At 37.2% G+C, this 22,937-nt stretch overlaps 1 protein-coding gene across 6 annotated transcripts in view; it reads right to left on the reverse strand.

Annotated features, from left to right (window-relative positions):
- The window catches only part of LOC127635370 (zinc finger MYND domain-containing protein 11-like), a 29,893-nt gene extending 8,386 nt beyond the window's left edge, over positions 1–21,507 (reverse strand). Inside the window, exons 1-12 of one of the 6 annotated variants that reach the window (XM_052115357.1) lie at positions 21,348–21,507; positions 16,454–16,585; positions 14,301–14,460; positions 9,220–9,243; positions 4,099–4,260; positions 3,773–3,796; positions 3,428–3,505; positions 3,218–3,310; positions 1,479–1,566; positions 1,325–1,380; positions 1,065–1,142; positions 858–976 (exon numbers count right to left, since the gene is read on the reverse strand). In XM_052115357.1, the coding sequence (XP_051971317.1) occupies positions 858–976; positions 1,065–1,142; positions 1,325–1,380; positions 1,479–1,566; positions 3,218–3,310; positions 3,428–3,505; positions 3,773–3,796; positions 4,099–4,260; positions 9,220–9,243; positions 14,301–14,460; positions 16,454–16,569 (998 nt within the window). In that variant the 5' untranslated portion in view covers positions 16,570–16,585; positions 21,348–21,507. Of the gene's footprint in view, positions 1–857; positions 977–1,064; positions 1,143–1,324; positions 1,381–1,478; positions 1,567–3,217; positions 3,311–3,427; positions 3,506–3,772; positions 3,797–4,098; positions 4,261–9,198; positions 9,244–14,300; positions 14,461–16,453; positions 16,586–21,347 lie in introns of all 6 variants that reach the window. The other 5 variants (XM_052115356.1, XM_052115359.1, XM_052115358.1 and 2 more) reach the window with 5 other exon arrangements.
- Positions 21,508–22,937: the final 1,430 nt, after the last annotated feature.

The raw sequence follows: 22,937 nt of genomic DNA on the forward strand, positions 1-22,937 counted from the left end.
TTTACACCAGAAGCCCTCCCACGTGACATCATATCCTGGTCCGTTGTGCAAAAATTGTGTGCTGAAAACCTAGCGTGACCGCACCTTAAGTCTGCTCCTGTTGCACCAATGGTTTCTATTTACAATGTGTTTTTGCAATATTCTAACCAATCACACACATGTCTGTTGAGCAATGAAGCAGCAATGGCCAGTTGAGTATTCTGACCAATCACAGACATGTCTGATGAGCAATGAAATGGCAGTGGCCAGTTGAGTATTCTGACCAATCACACACATGTCTGTTGAGAATTTAAATCATCTGTTAAGTTTGAATATACATTTTGTAATATTATTTACTGCACGTGGACCAATAATTTAAGAGGTAAAGACACATATTGCATGTCTGATAGTAGTTTTTGATTTTATGCCACTTTTCAGGTTTTAGAGGTGTGTTAAACATGTAGGAATGTGTTTTTATCAACCTGTTACTGGTCACACAGGCATACTGAATAAAGTTAAAAACTGGTTTTGTCAATAGTTCAGAAAGCTACATATATTTCTTCCATGCCACAGATGTCCCTTTAAAATACGTTTTATTAGGCCTAACGTTAACAAACGTCATTACAGAATGTAATACTTAAAAGAACCTGGAGCACATCTCATTTCCAACTTTGAAATCTGCTACTCTGAAAAAAAACATGTGTCACAGTACCTACTTTGTGATGTCACAGTCATTTAATCTTTTAATCGACATTACAATATCAAGGGCAATAATTCACAATTATGATTTTTGTCATAATCATGCAGCCCTACTTCATGTCAATGTTTTTTGTAAACTACCTATTGTTCTCTTAGACGTAGCATAACCTGGGCCTCACCTTTGGTGCTGGTGACCAAAGAACCGAACATCCACCTGGTTACCCTCCCTCTGCATCACCTTGGCAGGCCAGTAACCAAAACCCTTCATCCTGGCCCACACCAGCTCGTGATTCGGATTCTGAGCACAAAGAAAAACATATTTTAATTAATTACATTCACAATGTCACACCAAAAGTGTATGAATGAGTGTGTATGCCTATGCTTACACATGCAAAACAGAACCAGTTTTCGGGTCGTGCGTTTGAGAGATAGAAGCAGTTTCTGCACAACAGTAACTCGTTTAGCTGGAGAAAAAAAATGTGCACTATTATTTTTCAATTCATTCCTTTCTTTCTGTTTAAAATAGCACAATAACTTCCATACGTTAGCATTAGAATGTTTTCCAACCCAGAGAGCAAAAGTCTTAAGCATGTTTTTCAAATGCATTAAACAAGTTTAAAATGTTGAACTATTTGCATAGTCTGACCTCATGGCATGTGTCGTTATAGAGGAGTCTGGCAATTTCAGTCTGATCACTGTTTACTGTTGACAGAGAATGTGAAATCGGTCAAGTTGACACTTGAAGTGTCTGCATGCTGTTTCATAAATCATATCAATAACTGTGTTTCAATCTGCCTCACCTCCATGCAGAATGGCTGTGTTGTGAACTATAAGCTGCGCATCAGCCCTGAACTCCTCAAAACTCTTATATTTTCCCTCTGAGATGTTCTATGAAACAGAAGAAAGCAATCACAGAGAACAAGTCAATGCTGATGAGTTGAGTTTGTGCTATGGATGGGAACTGATTCCACTTAACAACTCCTGTCTCATTAACAGTTCCATTAATTATTATTTTAGTACTTTTGAATAGGGACTAGAAATGGTTCCAGAAATGAAAAATGTAATATTATTTTTGCAGAACATAATCTAAACTATAAGGTAACTTTAAATTGTTTCGGAGTGAAAACTTAATTTTTAAAATGCTAATAACCTCATTATTTCCTTCTGATAATTTTTTTTTTCATGAAACCAAAGACCAGAGGGTTTATCACAGTAACATTACACCACTTCCTGTTGCCAACCCTCTGCAGAAAGAATCGCCAATGGCTAGCAAATGTTTGTTTTTACTCACCAGACTTTTGATGACATGTAATCGTAATGTAGCTGAAAACTGAAAAAGGAATAATTCACACAAAAATGATAATTCTCTCATCATTTACTCACCCTCACGCCATCCCAGATGTGTATGACTGTCTTTCTTCAGCAGAACACAAATTAAGATTTTAAGTAGAATATCTCAGCTCTGTAGGTCCATATAATGCAAACACATAAATAAAAAATAAAGTGAATGGGTGTAAAATTTTTGAAACATTCCAGTGGTCAAATTAATGTCTTCTGAAGCTAAACACTAGGTGTCTGTAAGAAATAGATCAATATTCAAAACTTTTTTTTATAAAAATGTTTGCTTCTGGACAGCTTGACGTTTGTACATTGAACAAGGGTGGAGTTCAAAATGCCTCTCGTATGAAGCGTGTAAACCTCCTCTGCATAGATACTCATACGTAGATCCATTTTAGCAGCTGTTTCTTTGGACTGCGGTACTTTTCTGATACAAAAGGAGTTTATGAAGTGGTCAAACGGCTCTCCTTGTTCATCGTTCCAAGATGGCACCGCAGTTGATGTATCCAAACCAGCCGAATGAGGCATCTATGTATGATTCTCTATGATCCTCTGTTGTAAACAACACTGCTTCCATGAGTAAGTTCTCACTTGAACTTGCCAACGTGCTTGACCTTGATCCTCGTGAATTTTTTTGTAAAAATACGTTTTAGATATTGATCCATTTCTTACACACACACACACACACACACACCTTGCATTTCGCTTCAGATTACATGAATTAATCCACTGGAGTCGAATGGATTACTTTATGATGGCTGTGTGTTTTTTGGAGTTTCAGAAAATTGGCCCCCATTCACTTGCATTTTATGGACCTACAGAGCTGAAATATTCTTCTAAAAATCATTATTTGTGTTCTGAAGAAGAAAGAAAGTCATAAACATCTGGGATGACAAGAGAGTGAGTAAATGATGAGAGAATTTTCATTTTTGGCTGAACTATTCCTTAAAGTCTCACAAGCCTTAAATTTGCATCATACCTGGTCTTGGCTCATTTCAAGTCAATGACAAATGTAATGACTTGTCTTCAGTAATTTACTCAGATTAAGTAACAACTCTGACTGATTCATAAGTGTTTTTGATTCTCTAAATAAAAGAACTGGCTCATAAGTAATTTGTTCATGAATCAGACATCTATTCACACTGCATGTTTGCTGTTGTGTCCTTAAACTGGTTCCATACGTGGTGGGTTGTTCATATACCTCTTGTATTTTTTCCACATCCAGAGGTGTGTGGATGAGTCTTCTGTACACGGGCTGCTTGGACTCTTTGCCTCTCTTGTGTAGGTCAACAGCCTGAGAGAAGAGAAAATCCACTTAAAGTTAATGCTTTTCCATCTGAATGGAAGATGCAAGTGAGAGGAAAACCGTTATTTCTACATGAAAGGTGTGAAACAAAACTGTGAAACCAACCCTTTCCTTCATGCGGCCAAGAATGAACTTTAGGTATGTTGTCATTTCCTGCTTGTTCAAATTCTTCCTTTTACTGCCCTGTAAACATCACCCCAAGAAACAAATGAATCAATATCCACATATTTATCTTCACAAATTGCATTTTAAGGTTTAAAAGTCCACCAGAAAACAAATCAAAGCATAATTCTTTCATTTTTGTCTTTTAAGGTGAACTGTTTTATTTCTGCACAACTAGGGGCACCAAACAGAATTCAGAAATTGTAATAATGTTTTCAAACAGGTTTCACCAAACTTATTTCCCAATTGCATACAACTTTCAGGTAAATCAACATTCAAATGGCTTACTTTTAGCTGTCTCTGCATAACAAGCTGGGAAAGGAGAAAGTATTTTAACATAAAAATATAACATCACCTTCAAATATTTCTTCAAATAAAGCAATATGCCAATAATAATCAGAACAGACATTTTTCACCAATTAACAGTTCATTTGCTTAACTGTTGATTGCCAAGCAACACAGCAACTTGGTCTATTGATATAGAATTCAACTGATGTGTGGTCACAGGTTAGACTAGTGTATATTCTCAACTCTGCAAAAGCTTTGAACAGGATTCCTCCAATCAGAGATTAGAATCGGAACTATCCATTTTATAATGGTCTTTCGATACCCACCCTGCAGATGCCGCACTGCCAGTGGGAGGTGGTGTCCTGTGGCCGGTGGTCTTCAGACACACACCGGAGGTGGTAAACACGGAAACAGCCATCACACTCCATCACGTCACCAGGTAGATGACACTCAAAGCAGTACCAGTCATGACTTTCTGCCTCCCAGTCCTGAAATGCACATAGTACAGTAATGCACATCCAAGCCCACCAGGGCCACATCGCTCTGAACCTCACGCACACACACCCAATAAAGATCCCATCAATATAAACTCTGTTCCAGGACAAATTTGTCCCTTTCACTTCCTGCAAGTAAGATCTTGGGGAAAAGATCAGCCCTCTTACACTGAAATGTACTGTACTTACAGTAACAAAAAATATATAAAAGGTCCAACATGTCAATCTCTATATTGAATGGGTTATTTCACCCATATAATATAAATTTGGTCATTTACTCACTCTTATGTTGTTCCAAACCCAAATGTTAGGCACTAATATCCTCTATTAGTCACCATTCAATGTAACTGAATCTTTTTACAATTTAATGAATGTAAATGATGACTGAGCCTGTTGGTTCCTAACATTCATAACATGTCCTTTGCAGAGCATGGAAGAAAAAAAAAAAAGTAATATGTAACTTTACCTTTAAATCAACTTTGAGGCTTTTTCAAGCTATAAGTATGAGGGCTGGTCTTATCCGATTAGCAGTTTCCAAAGCACAAAAACCCCCACTCATTAATTATAACAAAGATCTAACAAACAAACATTAATCATTAGTGTTCAATCTGTTTGCGATTTTCAGAGAAAACAACATTTTTGCACTTTTGGTTCAATTTAAATGGCCATTTTTTAAACAAGTTCCAGATTTCTTTATAATTCCAATAAAATGACACAAACAATGAAAGCTTTACACAAGAACAAAGTAGGACAAGGATAAAGCTTGTTTAAAAAGGATTAGACACTTTTAGAAACCTACAAATCCGAAACAGGAATGAAATGAATGAGTCCACTTCTCTGTTCGATCAAATGGCCATTTAAACTGAACCTCAAATATGGCAAAATGTTTAGTGTAAGAAATGGTAAGCGATCCCATTCTCACATGCCACAATCACATTAACCACATGTTCAAACCATCCTCTCCAAATCTGTTCAATCTTCATAACAGACCTCAAAAAGAACAGTCTAACAACACACAGCAGAGAAGTTCACTGCTCTGGTTATGGTGGGTGAAATGTTTACTATATATATATATATATATAGGCCCTATATAGACATATACACCATAGTTACCTCAGAATAATGCTGGTACTGTCAACAAGTTAAAAGGCCCAGCTAGAAGACTACTATTATATATTAAAAATGGGTCTAAACAGGGTCAGAAATTAATGGGGAAAAAATGCCCCCAAAATCTAAAAAAATATAGAAAAATATATTTCCATCTAATTAATCAGTTTGATAATTTATGAATCTGAAGTGAAATTCATTTATGTTATTTAAGAACTTGATATAAAAAGATGAAACAGACTGAGTTATGGTTAGAAAAAGATGCCCCTGAAAATGAATTCCAATTTTCCTTAATGGAAATATTCTTACACTGGTCAAAACTAGGGGTGGGCGATATGACCAAAATTCTAAATCATGGTGCAAGTAATTTTATATTGTGTAACGGTATATATCATAATATAGTTTTTTTTTTTTCCTTTAGGAAAATAAGCAAAACATATTTTTTAAAGTTTTGGTTGATAAAGATATACATGAAGATAGGCATACATTGCATTCAGAAAGTATTCAGACCCCTTCAGTTTTTTAGCCTTATACTAAAATGCTTAAAAATAAAACAATCACATCAATCTACACTCCGTAAGCCATAATGACAAAGAAAAATTTTTTTTTTTAGAAATTAGCAAATTTATTACAATAAAAATGGGGGGCCTGGGTAGCTCAGCGAGTAAAGGCGCTGACTACCACCCCTGGAGTCGCGAGTCAAATCCAGGGTGTGCTGAGTGACTCCAGCCAGGTCTCTGAAGCAAACAAATTGGCCCGTTTGCTAGGGATGGTGGAGTCACATTAGGTAACCTCCTCGTGGTCGCTATAATGTGGTTCTTGCTCTCAGTGGGGCTCATGGGGAGTTGTGCGTGGATGCCGCGGAGAATAACGTGAAGCCTCCACATCCGCTATGTCTCCGTGGTAACACACTCAACAAGCCACGTGATAAGATGCGCAGATTGACGGTCTCAGACGTGGAGGCAATTGAGATTCGTCCTCCGACATTGAGTGCATTGGGAATTGGGCATTCCAAATTCCAAAGAAAATGTAATATCACACTGACATAAGTGTTCTGTCCCTCTGCTATGACACTTGAAATTGAGCTCAGGTGCATCCAATTTCTCTGGATCATCTTTCAAACGTTTCTACAATTTGATTGGAGACCACCTGCGACAAATTCAATTGACTGGACATGATTTGAAAAGGCACGCACCTATCTATATAAGGTCTTACAGCTGAAGATGCATATTGTGCACAGATTTGGGGAAGGCTACAAAAAAAAAAAAAAAAAAAAGTGGTTTCTATGGTCTGATTAAATGAAGATTGAACTGTTTGGCCTCAATTCCAAGCGTCATTTCTGGATGAAACTAGGCACCAATAATGACCTGCTCAACACCATCCCAACGGTGAAGCATGGTGATGGTAGCATCATGTTGTGGGGGTGCTTTTCAGCAGCAGGTCCAGAGCGCTCAGGACCTCAGACTGGGCCGAAGGTTCACTTTACAACAGGAAAATGACCCTAAGCACACAGCCAAGACAATGCAAGAATGGCTTAGGGACAATTTTGTGAATGTCCTTGAGTGGCCCAGCCAGAGTCTGGACCCAATCAAACATCTCTGGAGAGACCTGAAAATGGCTGTCCACCGACGGTCCCCATCCAACCAGACAGAGCTTGAGTTGATCTGCAGAGAAGAATGGTAGAAAATCCCCAAATCCAGGTGTGTAAATCTTGTTTCATCATATCCAAAAAGACTTGAGGCTGTAATTGCTGCCAAAGGTGCTTCAACTAAGAGTTAAGTGTCTGAATAATTGTCAATTTGATATTTAAGTTTTTTCTTTTTAATATATTTACAGTTATCAAAAATCTAGTTTTTGCAGATTGATGTGAAAAAAATAAATAAAGCATTTTAGCATAAGGCTGCAACATAAAATTTAAAAAAAAATTAAGCGGTCTGAATACTTTCTGAATGCACTGTATATTTACATCAATAGGCCTATATTTACATCTATTTGATGAAAAGTGATTCAAAAACTTCTGACAAAATAATGAAAGTTTCTTTTTTTATTTAAAACGACATCCAAAGTAGCCTAATGTTACACCTGTTGTGTCCACTGCAATGAAAAAACTCTCAATCAATAAATAATCATTAAAATATGAATTGGTCCATTTAATTTTTTAAGCATAATTTTTCAATTCAAGCAACAAGAAAAGATTAAAAAAAAGAAAAAAAGAGAGGCTTCTCTGCCATTGAACATCAGCATTTTTTTAAATTATTATTCTAGAGCAAACCCCTCCATCAATTATTTGTTTTAATTTAGCCTTTCAATAGACCTTTTAGACCAATAGACATCTTTCACAGACTGTGATGATGCGTTCCGACTTATTAAGTGTAAATCTCACAAAAAATGGAAATACTGAATGTAAATGTATAACATTATGCTCTGTATTATAATACTCTGGAATTAGTTTTAAAAAATGAATTACCACAGCTGTGAGGGGGTTTCTATTACAGCTGCTGAGACAGTGACAGTAAATTTGGCATCTTCTCTCATCGTCTTAATCCACCGCTCTCTATTCATTTCCTCTTCTGGTCATTCAAACGTAAGAGGGGATTTTTAAGAGCAAATGGGTAAGTGAAAAAATATTTTGCTGTGAGATTAGGTTTTAAACATTTACTTCAGCGTTTCAAAACCCGGAGTGTGAAAAAGGTCGATGGACACTGCAAACCTTTTTGGCAAATATATAACCTACTAGATATATGGTTGACTAATGTGCCAATTATTTAATAATTCCTGAGGGAATTTACTCAGTGCAATTGTGGTGAGAAGAATATAATCTCGGAATGCTATTCTGAGATGCGGGTTAGCGCTGTTTTGGCAGCACGAGGGGTACCTACACAATATTAGGCAGGTGGTTTTAATGTTGTGGCTGATTGCTGTAAAATAAGCCAAATCGCATTGTGTAATTTTGAGTAATTCAGTCATTGAATTAAATACTTTATAAGTGAAAACTTCTTCATCTTATATAATTGTATTTTTATTTTGAACTTGACAAACATAAAGTAAAGAAAAATGCCACATTTCAGTCTGATGATGAGCACCAATTTTCTTCTTTTTATTCTTCTTATTGTTGTTATTATTGCTATAACTTCCCTCGAGAATCTGCCCGTCCAGCCCAACATAACACTGACTTGAACATTGGCATGAGTTGAAGGCAGGACTATCTGTTTGTTCAATCAACAGCAGACAGGGTATTCGGAAAGCTGTTTTGAAAACAATGTTTATATTTGCTATTCCATTCTGGGTGCTCGTGGTGCAGAACGTACACACTTCAGTTTTAACAACTTGCTTATTCTGAAAACAATTGCGAGCTAGAGGTTAAAATGGTTAAAATGGTCTTGATATTGATAACTCTGGGTAATTTGTGTTTGAAAATGTGTTAATGTGTGCGAAACATCTGGAAAAAGAGCATTAGAGAGCAGAGAGGGCTATAGTAGAGAGAAATCACTAATAATGAGCATTCAGTGACAAAACAAGGACACAGAAACCACACACAGCACAGCTCTGAAGTGAAATGAAGCTTGTTGATACCACTATAATCCTACATGCCAGTATCAACAGTGTGATATTCTTGTCAATCTACATGTTATAATCCTACACATGATGAATGTGCATTATTGACTCAAGGATTTAACGTGATATAAATGGAAAGTGTAAGGTTTAGAGGGGAACACGAAGCACTAAAATACCAAAAAAAAGCTCTTTTCAATTCAGGTGCTGTTCGATGTGGAGGTCACACTGACTACTATCTAAAGGGTAGATTATATTAAGTAAAGAACTCACAGTATCTGGATGAGAACATACCTTGCTTCCCTCTGACATCTGCTCCTGCGATTGCAAGTGACCCAAAAAAACATTGTTTAAAATCCTAATCAGAAAGCTGGGGTTGGCTGAAACGAACCACTGGCTCTCCATGTTTGGGACTCACAAGTCCCAGAATTCAGAAGTTTACATACACCTTAAACTACATTTAATTGTAGAAAATATTCCCTGTCTTAGTTCAGTTGGGATCACTATTTTAAGAATGTGAAATGTCAGAACAATAGTAGAGATAATTATTTATTTTAGCTTTTATTTCTTTCATCACATTTCCAGTTAGTCAGAAGTTGACATACACTTTGTTAGCATTTGGTAGCATTGCCTTTAAATTGTTAACTTGCCTTCCACAAGCTTCTCACAATAATTTGCTGGAATTTTGGCCCATTCCTCCAGACAGAACTGGTGTAACTGAGTCAGGCTTGTAGGCCTCCTTGCTCGCACACTCTTGTCAGTTCTGCCCATAAATTTGGTTTGAGGTCAGGACTTTGTGACGGCCACTCCAATACCTTGACTTTGTTGTCCTTAAGCCATTTTGCCACAACTGTTGAGGTATGCTTGGGGTCATTGTCCATTTGGAGCTTTAACTTCCTGGGTGATGTCTTGAGATGTTGCTTTCAATATATCCACATAATTTCCCTTCCTCATGATGCCATCTATTTTGTTAAGGGCACCATTCCCTCCTGCAGTAAAGCACCCCCACAGCATGATGCTTCATGGTTGGGCCAAACAGTTAAATTTTATTTCATTATATCAGAGGAGATTTCTCCAAAAAGTAAGATCTTTGTCCACATGTGCACTTACAAACTGTATTCTGGCTTTTTTTAAATGGTGGTTTTGGAGCAGTGTTTTCTTCCTTGCTAAGCAGCCATTCAGGTTATGTCAAAAAAGGGCTTGTTTTACTGTGGATATATATACTTGTCTACCGGTTTCCTCCAGCATCTACACAAGGTCCTTTGCTGTTGTTCTGGGATTGATTTGCACTTTTTGCACCAAACTACATTCATCTCTAGGAGACAGAATGAGTCTCCTTCCTGAGCGGTATGATGGCTGCATGGTAACATGGTGTTTATACGTGCGTACTATTGTTTGTACGGATGAACATGGTACCTTCAGGCTTTTGGAAATTGCTCTCAAGGATGAACCAGACTTGTGGAGGTCCAAACATTTTTTTCTGTAGTTTTGGCTGATTTCTTTTGATTTTCCCATGATGTCAAACAAAAAGGCACTGCGTTTGAACTGAAGGTAGGCCTTAAATAACATCCACATGTTCACCTCCAATTCAGTACACCTCAGAAGCTAATTGACTAATTGTCTAAAGGCTTGACCTAATTTTCTGGAGTTTTCCAAGCTGTTTAAAAGCACAGTTAACATAGTGTATGTAAACTTCTGACATACTGAAATTGTGATATAGTAATTTAAAATTAAAACAATCTGTTTGTAAACAATTGTTGAAAAAATTACTTGAGTCATGCACAAAGATGTCCTAAACGACTTGCCAAATCTATAGTTTCTAAATCTGTGGAATGGTTAAAAAATTTGTTTTAATGATTTCAACCTAATTGTATGCAAACTTCTCACTTCAACTGTACATACATATTGAGAACAACGTTCCAGGTTCAATACAAGTTAAATGAACAGTTTAGCCAAAAATGAAATGAAATTCTCTTATAATCTACTCACCCTCATGCCCTCCCAAATGTGTATGACTTTCTTTCTGCTACAGAACACAAATTAAGATTTTTAAAAGAATATTTCAGCTCTGTAGGTCCATACAATGCAAGTGAATGGGTGCCAACTTATTGGCATTCCAAAAATCACAAAGGCAGCATAAAAGTAATTCAAAAGACTCCAGTGGTTAAATCCATATCTTCTGAAGTGATATGATAGGTGTGGGTGAAAAACAGATCAATATGTTTCACATTCTTCATGTCAAAGAATGTGAAAGTTAGTGCAGCCTGACTGAGCAGGGAGGAGAATTCATAGTAAAAATGGACTTAAATATTGATCTGTTTCTCACCCACACCTATCATATCACTTCAGAAGACACTGATTGAACCAGTTGAGTCAAATGGATTACTTTTATGCTGACTTGTGTGATTTTTGGAGCTTCAAAATTATGGACACCATTCACTTGCATTGTATGGACCAAAAGACCTGAGAAATTCTTCTTAAAATCTTCTTTTGTGTTCTGCTGAACAAAGAAAGCCATTTTGAAAGAATTTTCAATTTTGGGTGAAGTATTCATTTCAGCATTTTGTTGATTTCCACAAAAAAATAATTCACAAAAAAACACTCCTCTTTTTATTTAAAAAAAGCAAAAATCTCTGTTACGATAAGACACTTACAATGGAAGTGAAGGGGCCAGTCGAAAAAGATTAAAATACACAGTTTCAAAAGTATAGCCACAAGCTGTAAACATTATGTGTGTTAACATGATTTTAGTCTGATACAATCTCTGTTCAACATGATTTTTACACTGATAAGTTTACTAAGTGATTTAAACACAATATGATCATGTTAACGTGTACAATGTTTGCATCCCCTGGCTTTACTTTTGAAACAATGTTTATGGACTGGCACCATTCTCTTCCATTGTAAGTCACTTACTGAATGCTGTCGATTCAGATTAACATGTATTCAACCCGGAACATTCCTTTAACCTGCACTGCTATGTACGTAGATATATTCATACAAAGTGCTGTTTTCACATATTTAGCAATTTTCCATGCAAGTCAAGTTTTGGTGTTTTTTGTTTGTTTTTGTTTTTTTTTATAAAACCCCCATAAATGAGAGATAAAGCCTGGGACTGGCATGTATAGGCTGAGGGGTATGTACAGTGGGTACGGAAAGTATTCAGACCCCCTTAAATTTTTCACTCTTTGTTATATTGCAGCCATTTGCTAAAATCATTTAAGTTCATTTTTTGTCCTCATTATTGTACACACAGCACCCCATATTGACAGAAAAACACAGAATTGTTGACATTTTTGCACATTTATAAAAATAAAAAAAACTGAAATATCACATGGTCCTAAGTATTCAGACCCTTTGTTCAGTATTTAGTAGAAGCACCCTTTTGATCTAATACAGCCATGAGTCTTTTTGGGAAAGATGCAACAAGTTTTTCACATCTGGATTTGGGTATCCTCTGCCATTCCTCCTTGCAGATCCTCTCCAGTTCTGTCAGGTTGGATGGTAAACGTTGGTGGACAGCCATTTTCAGGTCTCTCCAGAGATGCTCAATTGGGTTTAAGTCAGGGCTCTGGCTGGGCCATTCAAGAACAGTCACGGAGTTGCTGTGAAGTCACTCCTTCGTTATTTTAGCGGTGTGCTTAGGGTCATTGTCTTGTTGGAAGGTGAACCTTCGGCCCAGTCTGAGGTCCAGAGCACTCTGGAGAAGGTTTTCGTCCAGGATATCCCTGTACTTGGCCACATTCATCTTTCCCTCGATTGCAACCAGTCGTCCTGTCCCTGCAGCTGAAAAATACCCCCACAGCATGATGCTGCCACCACCATGCTTCACTGTTGAGACTGTATTGGACAGGTGATGAGCAGTGCCTGGTTTTCTCCACACATACCGCTTAGAATTAAGGCCAAAAAGTTCTATCTTGGTCTCATCAGACCAGAAAATCTTATTTATCACCATCTTGGAGTCCTTCAGGTGTTTTTTCATGTGTCTTGCACTGAGGAGAGGCTTCTGTCGGGCCACTCTGCCATAAAGCCCCGACTGGTGGATGGCTGCAGTGATGGTTGACTTACTACAACTTTCTCCCATCTCCCGACTGCATCTCTGGAGCTCAGCCACAGTGATCTTTGGGTTCTTCTTTACCTCTCTCACCAAGGCTCTTCTCCCCCGATAGCTCAGTTTGGCCAGACGGCCAGCTCTAGGAAGGGTTCTGGTCGTCCCAAACGTCTTCCATTTAAGGATTATGGAGGCCACTGTGCTCTTATGAACCTTCAGGGCAGCAGAAATTTTTTGTAACCTTGGCCAGATCTGTGCCTTGCCACAATTCTGTCTCTGAGCTCTTCAGGCAGTTCCTTTGACCTCATGATTCTCATTTGCTCTGACATGCACTGTGAGCTGTAAGGTCTTATATAGACAGGTGTGTGGCTTTCCTAATCAAGTCCAATCAGTATAATCAAACACAGCTAGACTCAATTGAAGGTGTAGAACCATCTCAAGGATGATCAGAAGAAATGGGCAGCACCTGAGTTAAATATATGAGTGTCACAGCAAAGGGTCTGAATACTTAGGACCATGTGATATTTCAGTTTTTCTTTTTTAATAAATGTGCCAAAATGTCAACAATTCTGTGTTTTTCTGTCAATATGGGGTGCTGTGTGTACAATAATGAGGAAAAAAAATTAACTTAAATGATTTTAGCAAATGGCTGCAATATAACAAAGAGTGAAAAATTTAAGGGGGTCTGAATACTTTCCGTACCCACTGTATATTCCTAGCTGTAAGCCATATCCCCAAAACAAACACTGCAAAACTCACACAGTAGAGGAATGTCTCTATGTGCTGGTGATGTCATGGACCCATCCAAATCTACCTTCACTATGGCCCTTTGGTGGCGGATGTTTACAGCTCAAAACACATTACCATATGTAAACGTGCTTTGTTTTTTTTTGTTTTTTGGGGGGATAAACAAAAAAACCAAGCAAACATGCCCTATTGACAGACTAAAGAGGTAATTTGTCAACAATGTAGCTAACATAATACTGTTTAAAATGGTTATTGTGAAAGTACGCCTATTGTTTCACTAACTACTTTAATAGTAGTAATATTCAGTTATTAATAAGCTAGTATTTCTTTCCAAACACAGCTGTTCATGTTGAGCCAATATATTGACATGATAACATGGAGGTTGTTGCTGGCAACATAACATATCCTGATTATTACATTTAATTTATTTGTAATTGTATCATTCCTGGTATTTGGCATGTCTTTTGACAAAAATAAGAACTCTAAGCCATGTTTACCTCGGGCATTTTTCATTTAGGAAGTACATTGCCAAAAGTACATTTTGTTAAAAATAGACACGCTCTGGTTTATGTCTCACCATCTCATCGCCTGGTAGCCAGTATCCCTCCTGCTCGATCCCGGCCTTAGAGCCTTTGCAGCCCACTGTGAGGGTCTCCACCACCAGCCCGTCTTTCACTGCCAGGACTAACTGCCTGGCTGTGTCTTTAGGGTGCATCCCATACACACGACTCAAATATCTGCATCAAAACACACAGCAAAGCCATGTCACAAGGAGATCTTACCCATTTAACTTTATTACAATGGGGTTTAAAAGTCTCAGTCCACACTGAAAATCATGGGTTCAAAGTCAAATTAAAGCTGGAAGTAGTTTTAGGATTTCAAAAAATGTAAAACCAAAGAAATGCTCTGCTAATATTATTTTCAATAAAAAATAATTATTTATATATAACCCCACTTCCGAAAAGTTTGGGAAAGTATGAAAAATGTTAATAAAAACAAAAATGAGTGATATGTCAATATTCACCCTTTGCTACAACTACATATTATATGATGTTTAACCCTGTGAATTTCATTGTTTTTTGAAAATATAGAGTAATTTCAAATCAGATGATTGCAACACGCTCCATAAAAGTTGAGACGGGCAATTTAAGACTAATAACAATCTGAGGAGTTTAAATAAGGAGATGTGAAACAGGAGATGTTAAACAGGTGAGGCAATCGTGTCATCGTATATAGAGCCTCCAAAAACAGCCTAGTCCTTCAAGAGCAAGGATTGTTCAAGACTTGTCAATTTGCCAAAAGATGCTTCAGCAAATAATCCAGCACATTGAGAAGAATGTTCCCCAAAGACAAATTGGAAGGATTATGGGCATTTCACCCTCTACAGTGCACAATATAGTTTAGATTCAAGGAATCAGGTCAAATCTCGGTGCGTAAAGGCCAAGACGAAAACCACTTCTGAATACATGTGATCTCTGATCCCTCAGATGTCACATTCTTAAAAAAAAAATCATTCACCTGTAATGGATATCATGAACATGGGTTTGGGATTACTTTAGTAAACCTTTGTTAGTCAACACCACACAGAATCCACAGATGCAAGTTAAGAATTTACTATGCAAAGCAGACATCCGGAAGCGCTGCCGACTTCTCTGGGCTTGGCCTCATCTAAGATGGAAAGTAGAACTGTGGAACTGTGTTTTTTAGTCCGATGAGTCCACATTTCAAAAAGTTTTAGAAAAACTAAGCCATTGTGTTATCCGGACCAAAGAGGAAAAGGGGCATCCAAGCTGTTATTAGCAACAGGTCCAAAAGTCAGTGTCTGTATTGGCCAGAGGTGTGTCGTGCCCATGGTATGGGTAACTCACACATCTGTGAGAACACCATAAATGCAGACAGATATGTATACATTTTAGAGCAACATATACTGCAGACCAGCACTGTCTTTTCCAGGGACGTCCCTGTATTTTCCAGCAGGACAACTTCAAACCACATAATGCCTGGTTTACAAGTGCATGGCTGTGTAAGCAGAGAGTGCGGGTGCTAGACTACCTGCATGCAGTTCTGACCATCTCCAATTGAGAATGTTTGGTGCATTATGAAGCACATTAGATGGCAAAGAAGACCCCGTACAATTGTGCAGCTAAAGACCTACATAAAGTATGAAAGGGGGAAAATTCCACTTTCTAAACTTAAACTTGTGTCTTCAATGCCCAAATGCTTAACAAGTGTTATTAGAAGAAATGGTGATGTTTCACAGTGGTAAACACTTGACAGTCCCAAATTTTGTAGTGTGTTGCAATCATCTGATTTGAAATGACTGTAGATAAAAAAATTAAAAAAACACATTCAAGGAAACACATCATATAACGTTTAGTTGCAGTGCTTTCAATATAGCAAAGGGTGAATATAATTGACAAATCACTCCTTTTTGTTTTTATTAGCATTTTTCATACTGTCCCAACTTTTTCGGAATTGGGCTTGTGTGTGTGTGTGTGTATATATATATATTACACACACACACACACACACACACACACACACACACACACACACACACACACACACACACTGTATATATCAAATTAGAATAGTGCAAAATAGAAGTAATTACAACAGTGGACTTTTGAATGGCACTATATAAATACAGTAATCATATTGAAAACATATCTAATAGAGCGTCCAATCAATGATCTAGATATAAGCGTTGGGAAAAAAAATGCTGTTTACTTTGAGATTCTGTCCATGTTTGCGATCTGTTTCTGATTGCGAATGACTTCGATGGCTGACCAGACATATTGAACCACTTTGGGGTCCGCTTGCCTCTTCTTCAACACCCGTGACATTGTGGTCAGATCCAACCTGTAACGAATGAAGAGACCAGCTATAAACTCAAGTATTCTAAAACAAAAACAAATGCTTGAACTGCATTTCATGCTACCCACAATAAACAAACCACAGGCTGAAAAGCTTAGGTGCAAGCAGATCAAGCAGCAAAATGCAAATATTTGTTAGGTCTTGGCAGTGAGTTCAAATTGCACACCAGTTCTGTATTATCTGAACCATCGGTCCATCATTGTGTGGACAAACAATTCTACCCTACAACGGCAAAACGCAGTAACCACACCAATGCTAAAACTGAGAAAAATGCTTAAATAATATACAAAATACTTCAGATAAGCAAATTGAAATATATTGCATTATTGTGGCAGACAAGTAAAGCATTTATTATAAAATTTAAAAAAGTGACTAAAAATCAATATATTGTTTGTTTTATTTCCATCACACAACAAAAGCCTAACACTGGCCTACAGCAATCCATTTTACGATTTAGTTAGTTAATCTGCCCTGCTTTAACAGGATGTGTTCGTGAATTCCATCTGCAGCATTTTTTAATGATAAGTGTCTACATACAATTTTTGGAGCATCTCATTGGTTTTCAGCGTCATAAAGAGCGCGTTTTAGAATTTCTGGGATGATAACGATAGCCAATAACAAACAGCTCATTGTTGCTGATACCGATAACCAATATATATATATATAAAATAATAATAATAAAAAGGTTTTACATTTTCATCCTTCAACCTGGAACTGCTTGCTAATTCATTAAAATCTTCTCATTTTAAAATAGGTGTCATTCAAAATGGAATTGGGACTGCTATTTAAGGTTTGATGGATGTAATATGAACCATAAATGTGCCTATATTACAGATGTATGCTGATTTAAATGAGAAATAAATAATAATGCACTTGCATAAATGATGGCGCTCATTTATGTAGGTTAGTCTGGGCACTTGCTCACAGAGAGAGAATAATTAACTTCTAACAGCTGTAATAATGCATTAAACCAAAATGAGGCGATAAACTGCTTGTAACATATATTAAACAACAAAACAAACCCTAATCTGTATACATGGTGTATTATTAGTGCTGGCATCCGGACTACAAGTGCAGCGGTGGTTTGTGTGTGTTATGAATGTGCGTGCTTGTGCTTATGTCTCATTCACATTGTGCTATTTCCCACATTCTGTTTGTTTCATGAATAATAAATGATTACGATAGCCCCCATGTTCCATACATACATGTTTTTGTCACGTTTTATTTATTGCCTCATGAAACAAACAGAATACAGGAACTGCCATTGTTACTCACAGCAGATGACTAAAACCAGCTCTAAAACAACATAACAAGGTGCAGAGATGTTGAAATAATTAAATAATCCCCACAGAGTAACATAAGCTTGGCTCTTACTCATACAGACACGCTGTGTATTTGCACGCGCACTGTCACTTGAGACTCCCTACGGTTATCGGGCAATTACATATCGGCTGCCCATATATCATGCATCCCTACGCTGAATCAAGTTAAAAGCAGTTTGAAACGTTAAATATTGCGACCCATCCCTACATTTGATTGTGTTTTGTCCAGCTGTCAAAAATAGTTTTTCCGAGCCGTATCGGCAGGGGGCAGTCAGCACGCATCAACAAGTCAAGTGGTTTTTATTGTCGTTTCAACCATATACAGTTATTACAGTACACAGCAAAACGAGACAACATTCCTCCAGGACCATGGTGCTACATAAAAACAACAAAGGACCAACACAGGACCAACAATGCAGCCACAGAATGAAAGTTGGTCCTGTGTGACCAACTTTCATTCTGTGGCTGCATTTGTTGATGCGTGCTGACTGCCCCCTGTCGATACAGCTCGAAAAAACTAAGTGTAATTCAAGCACGAAATGCTATGATAACTGGCAATGTACTTTCATTATGGAATAAATGTATGGGTCAGGGGGCATAAATAATTTCCTTTTAATTCATAATTCTTTTGCACATAATTTTTTATATTCTTATTAAATCACAAATTAACGCATTAAGTCAACAGCCCTAAACAATGTGTAGTTACTGTGTCCTTTGCATGGCAGAACTGTCTTCCTTTTGCTAAATGGTGCCAAAGTGTAATGCACCATAATGAGGTAATCCACACCTAAACCAGACTAATCTTACAATAACATTCTGACAGATGACAGTTGTCAACCGAATTTATATTTTTGTGTAACCATTTTTGTTGAGGAAGACAAAGCCTTGTTGAATAAAGTAGACTGTGTCGTTTCCAGGAAAGGGTTATTGTTTATCACTCCATAACAAGAAGACGTTGAGTTCATACACTAGACCGTTTTTATATGACTGTTGACCACAGTCCATCTGTTAATTTGAGCAGTCAACAGAATCTGACAGTCTTGAATATGGTGTGCAAGTCTTTATACGCACATACGTATTCACTCTCTGCTCTGTTTATAGCACTATAAAGCATTCTTACCGCTAACCACCCTTAAAGCAAGAGCAGAAATTGTTGTAGGCTCTTTTAGCAGGCTATCGAATAAAAACAGTCCAGATTAAACATTAAGCTTTAGCCATTCTAAACCACTTTGAAACAGAGCTGTTAATGTCAAAGAATACAGAGGAAAGGAATGAAAAAAGTAATCTAGCACCTTTCATCAACATTACAGATTATGTTGAGAATAGCATAGATGTACACCGCCTAAAACCTTTCTTTAGCTTTTACTCTGTACCTACAAAAGCCTGCAGTATTTTCAGGCTCTATGTGTAGAAAACATCTCAATTGAGACAGCATTTGAGACATTTTATTGATTACCACAAAAAACAATGTTTTTTTTACAAAAAGCTTTTACAGTAACGGAGTGACTATTTGGACTAGGTGCCAAACAATATTCTGGTGGACAAACTGCGCATCAAGCATCAATGTGTACATGTGCATTTTTCATGTGGACGACCCAGGTTTGAATCAGCATTTTGTCCCTCTTTATAACCACTTAATATTTCCTTTCATACTACTTACTATAATAAATAAAAATTAATATAAAGACTGATTTCCTCGCAGTGATTTGCTCACGGTGAAGGTCGGGGAGTTGAAACAATGGTTTGATCTGGGTAAAAATATGTATTGTATTACAATAGTAACATTTTTGTAACTATGTTTTTTGGCTGACGCCATAGTTTTAATGCAATTCACCATGGTGTTCCCACAGTAATATAGTAACCATGTTTAATTTTGTGTTTACTATGATTTTACTACAAAATACCATGGTGTTTTCTTTTGTTTGTTTTTGTTAGGTGAAGGTTAGGGAGTGTATGGTCTATGTGGGACACTAGAAAAGCACAATAAACACACTGCAATGATGCCCTATAGTGTAGTTTTTTATTTAAGGATGAAAACAGTATCTGCCACAGGGCACAACTAGCATCTAACAGTATTTGCACTTAGTGCAAAGAAGATGCTTTATGTTGCTATTTACACTTAGGGTACATAACTTATATAATTATTTGCACTCAGTCCAAATAGCCTCTGCCTTGCAGTAAAGCACTTCCAATGGGGATAAACAGGGCCAGTACATAAAAGACCAAATAAAATAAAACTAAATAAAAGCATATCATGTTATCTTCTTAACATGATTATAGTGCGATAAAAAGCATTTACCGGGAAAACAATGTTTATAGGCATAACGTTTTCATGACAACAAAGTTTTAATATTGGATTTGACATGGTTAGTAAGCGATTTTATCACAGTAAAATCATGTTAACAAGAATAATGTTTACATCACGTGACAACATTTTTAAAACGGTGTACATTTTAATGTTAATGGACTGACCCCTGTCATTTCCATTGTAAGTGCCTTACTGTAACCAAGATGCTTTTTGGTAAATAAACGAGGGACAAGTAGAAATAATTTGAGGTAATCAACATTATGCCTCTTGTTTTGATCTGGAACATTCCTTTAATCTAACCACTTGTTTGCTGAGAAGCAAGTTAGCTGATTTTGTTATGATATGTGGAAATAAAACAGAAGGATATGACAATAAAATTCCTATTTTACAACTATTTTGATGTGAACAGCAAAACGATGATCGCTTTATTGCGCAATAGGCAGAAAGGATGGGGAACGAGTGCTTCCTTATCGAACGTTACCACAGTAACATACATTTTAGTAACAACTGTAACAGTGTGAGCAAAACTGACATTCTAACGTACCAAAAAAACATTTGCCAGTAATTTTTAAAACCCCATTAGACGGCTACTGTATCGACAAACCGCTCGTGTGATCAAACCTCGAGTGCTGGAATGTACAGTAGGCTACGTGCGGATCGGAGCAAACAGCATTACATTAACGAACAGATTCAAGCCAATGCTATTTCTGAAAGTATGATGATTTTAATGGCTGTCTGTCTAATTATTAGTGACATGAATCAAAACCAGCTCGCGCTGACGGCCACATTGCCAGAAAGAAACAACAAACGGGTGTCTACGAGTAATAAAACTATAAACATGAGGATGTCGTAAACATGCCAGCTGTTTCTGACACCTGTACGCAACGTTTCATCTAGTCAAAACGCAAAGATCCACCAATTATAACCTGATTAAATTGCAAATGGAGGAAACCCCTTCATCGATGCCTACACATTCTTGTTGGTTAGCGAGCTACATGGACGCCATGTTGATATCCCTCCCTCGCTTCTAGACAAAACCAACCAGTTGAGAGTGGATTTTTTTGTTCCCCTTTGCTACTAATGTCAGCAAATCGACCCGGTTTGTGCATATACTTACCGCTGAACGACAGCTGATTAAACGTCTCGCCGTTTAGTCTCACTTTCGGCTGTAACGCAGTGGAGCTTACATTTGTGTTTCCGGAGTTAAATGTCAGAATTATGGTTGGATGGAAGAACCCGGCCTCAGTTGAGCACTGGGAGGGGGTAAAAACACACTCGCACAGACTAATACACATACACACGCAAGCTGTGGGAGAACTCTAGTGGCAGCACAGAGAAGTTGCGTGCTTTGGTTCGCACGTCTCACCTAGAAATTTACACCGATCAGCCACAACATTAAAACCACCTGTCTAATATTTTGTAGGCCCTCTCTTGCCGCCAAAACAGCCAGCACTATTCTTCTCACCACAGTTTTACAGAGCGGTTATCTGAGTTACTGAAGACTTGTGCGGCCATTCTCTGTTGACCTATCTCATCAACAAGGCATTTGCATCTACAGAACTGCCCCTCATGGGATGTTTTTTTGTTTTTAGCACCATTCTGAGTAAATTATAGAGACTGTTCTGTGTGAAAATCTCAGGAGATCAGCAGTTACAGAAATACTCAAACCAGCCCGTCTGGCACCAACAATCATGCCACGATACAAATCACTGAGATGATTGTTTCTCCCTATTCTGATGGTTGATGTGAACGTTAATTGAAGCTCCTGACCCATTTCTGCATGGTTTTATGCACTGCTGACAAACCATTGGCTGATTAGATAATCACATAATTTTTGGTGCCAGACAGGTTTGTTTTTTCATTGCTTATTTTCTTCTTATACTGTATATGAAATATGTTGTGGACAATATGTTGTGTAAGTAATGCTTAATAATAAAGGCTCACTATTATTGCATTGTTATTTAACCAGTGTCAAATAAGTATGTTGTTTAATTTGCCATATAGCCTATCTGGAGGGATTTTTTATTGAATATTTGTTATTTTATTTTATTTTACCATTAATGGCACCTTTCATTTTTATTGGTACTCTTTGTTATAATTAATGTAATTGTTTTGTTTTATTTTTAGATTGTGTTGATGTTTTGGTGATGTTGTATATAAACACAACCATGTAATCTGAAAAAATAAATCTAAATAAAATTGAATTTAATAGAATCTAAATGTTGTAACTGCACAGAAGCTTTTTCAGCAGATGGCGCTAAACTGACGTATATAGATTGACACCACATTCATGAATACTGGTGGAGGAGGCAGAACATACCTCACCAGTGACTCCACTGGTAAATAAATATTTCAACTAATAATTAAAATTCTCTCATCATTAACTCACCCTCATGCCATCCCAGATGTGTATGGCTTTCTTTCATCTGCAGAACACAATGAAGATATTTAGAAGAATATCTCAGCTCTGTAGGTCCTCACAATGTAAGTGAATGGTGAACAAAATTGTGAAACTCCAAAAAGCATATTAAGGCAGACTAAAAGTAAGCCATATGCCTGTAGTGGTTAAATCTATGTCTTTATAAGTGAAATGATAAGTGTTGTTGAGAAACAGATCAACATTTAAGTATTTTTCATTATAAATACTCCTCTCTGCCCAGTAGTTGGAAATATGCATGAAGAATACAAATTGCCAAAATCAAAAAGA

Source organism: Xyrauchen texanus, chromosome 42, assembly GCF_025860055.1.
Source record: "Xyrauchen texanus isolate HMW12.3.18 chromosome 42, RBS_HiC_50CHRs, whole genome shotgun sequence".
Classification (NCBI taxonomy): domain Eukaryota; kingdom Metazoa; phylum Chordata; class Actinopteri; order Cypriniformes; family Catostomidae; genus Xyrauchen; species Xyrauchen texanus.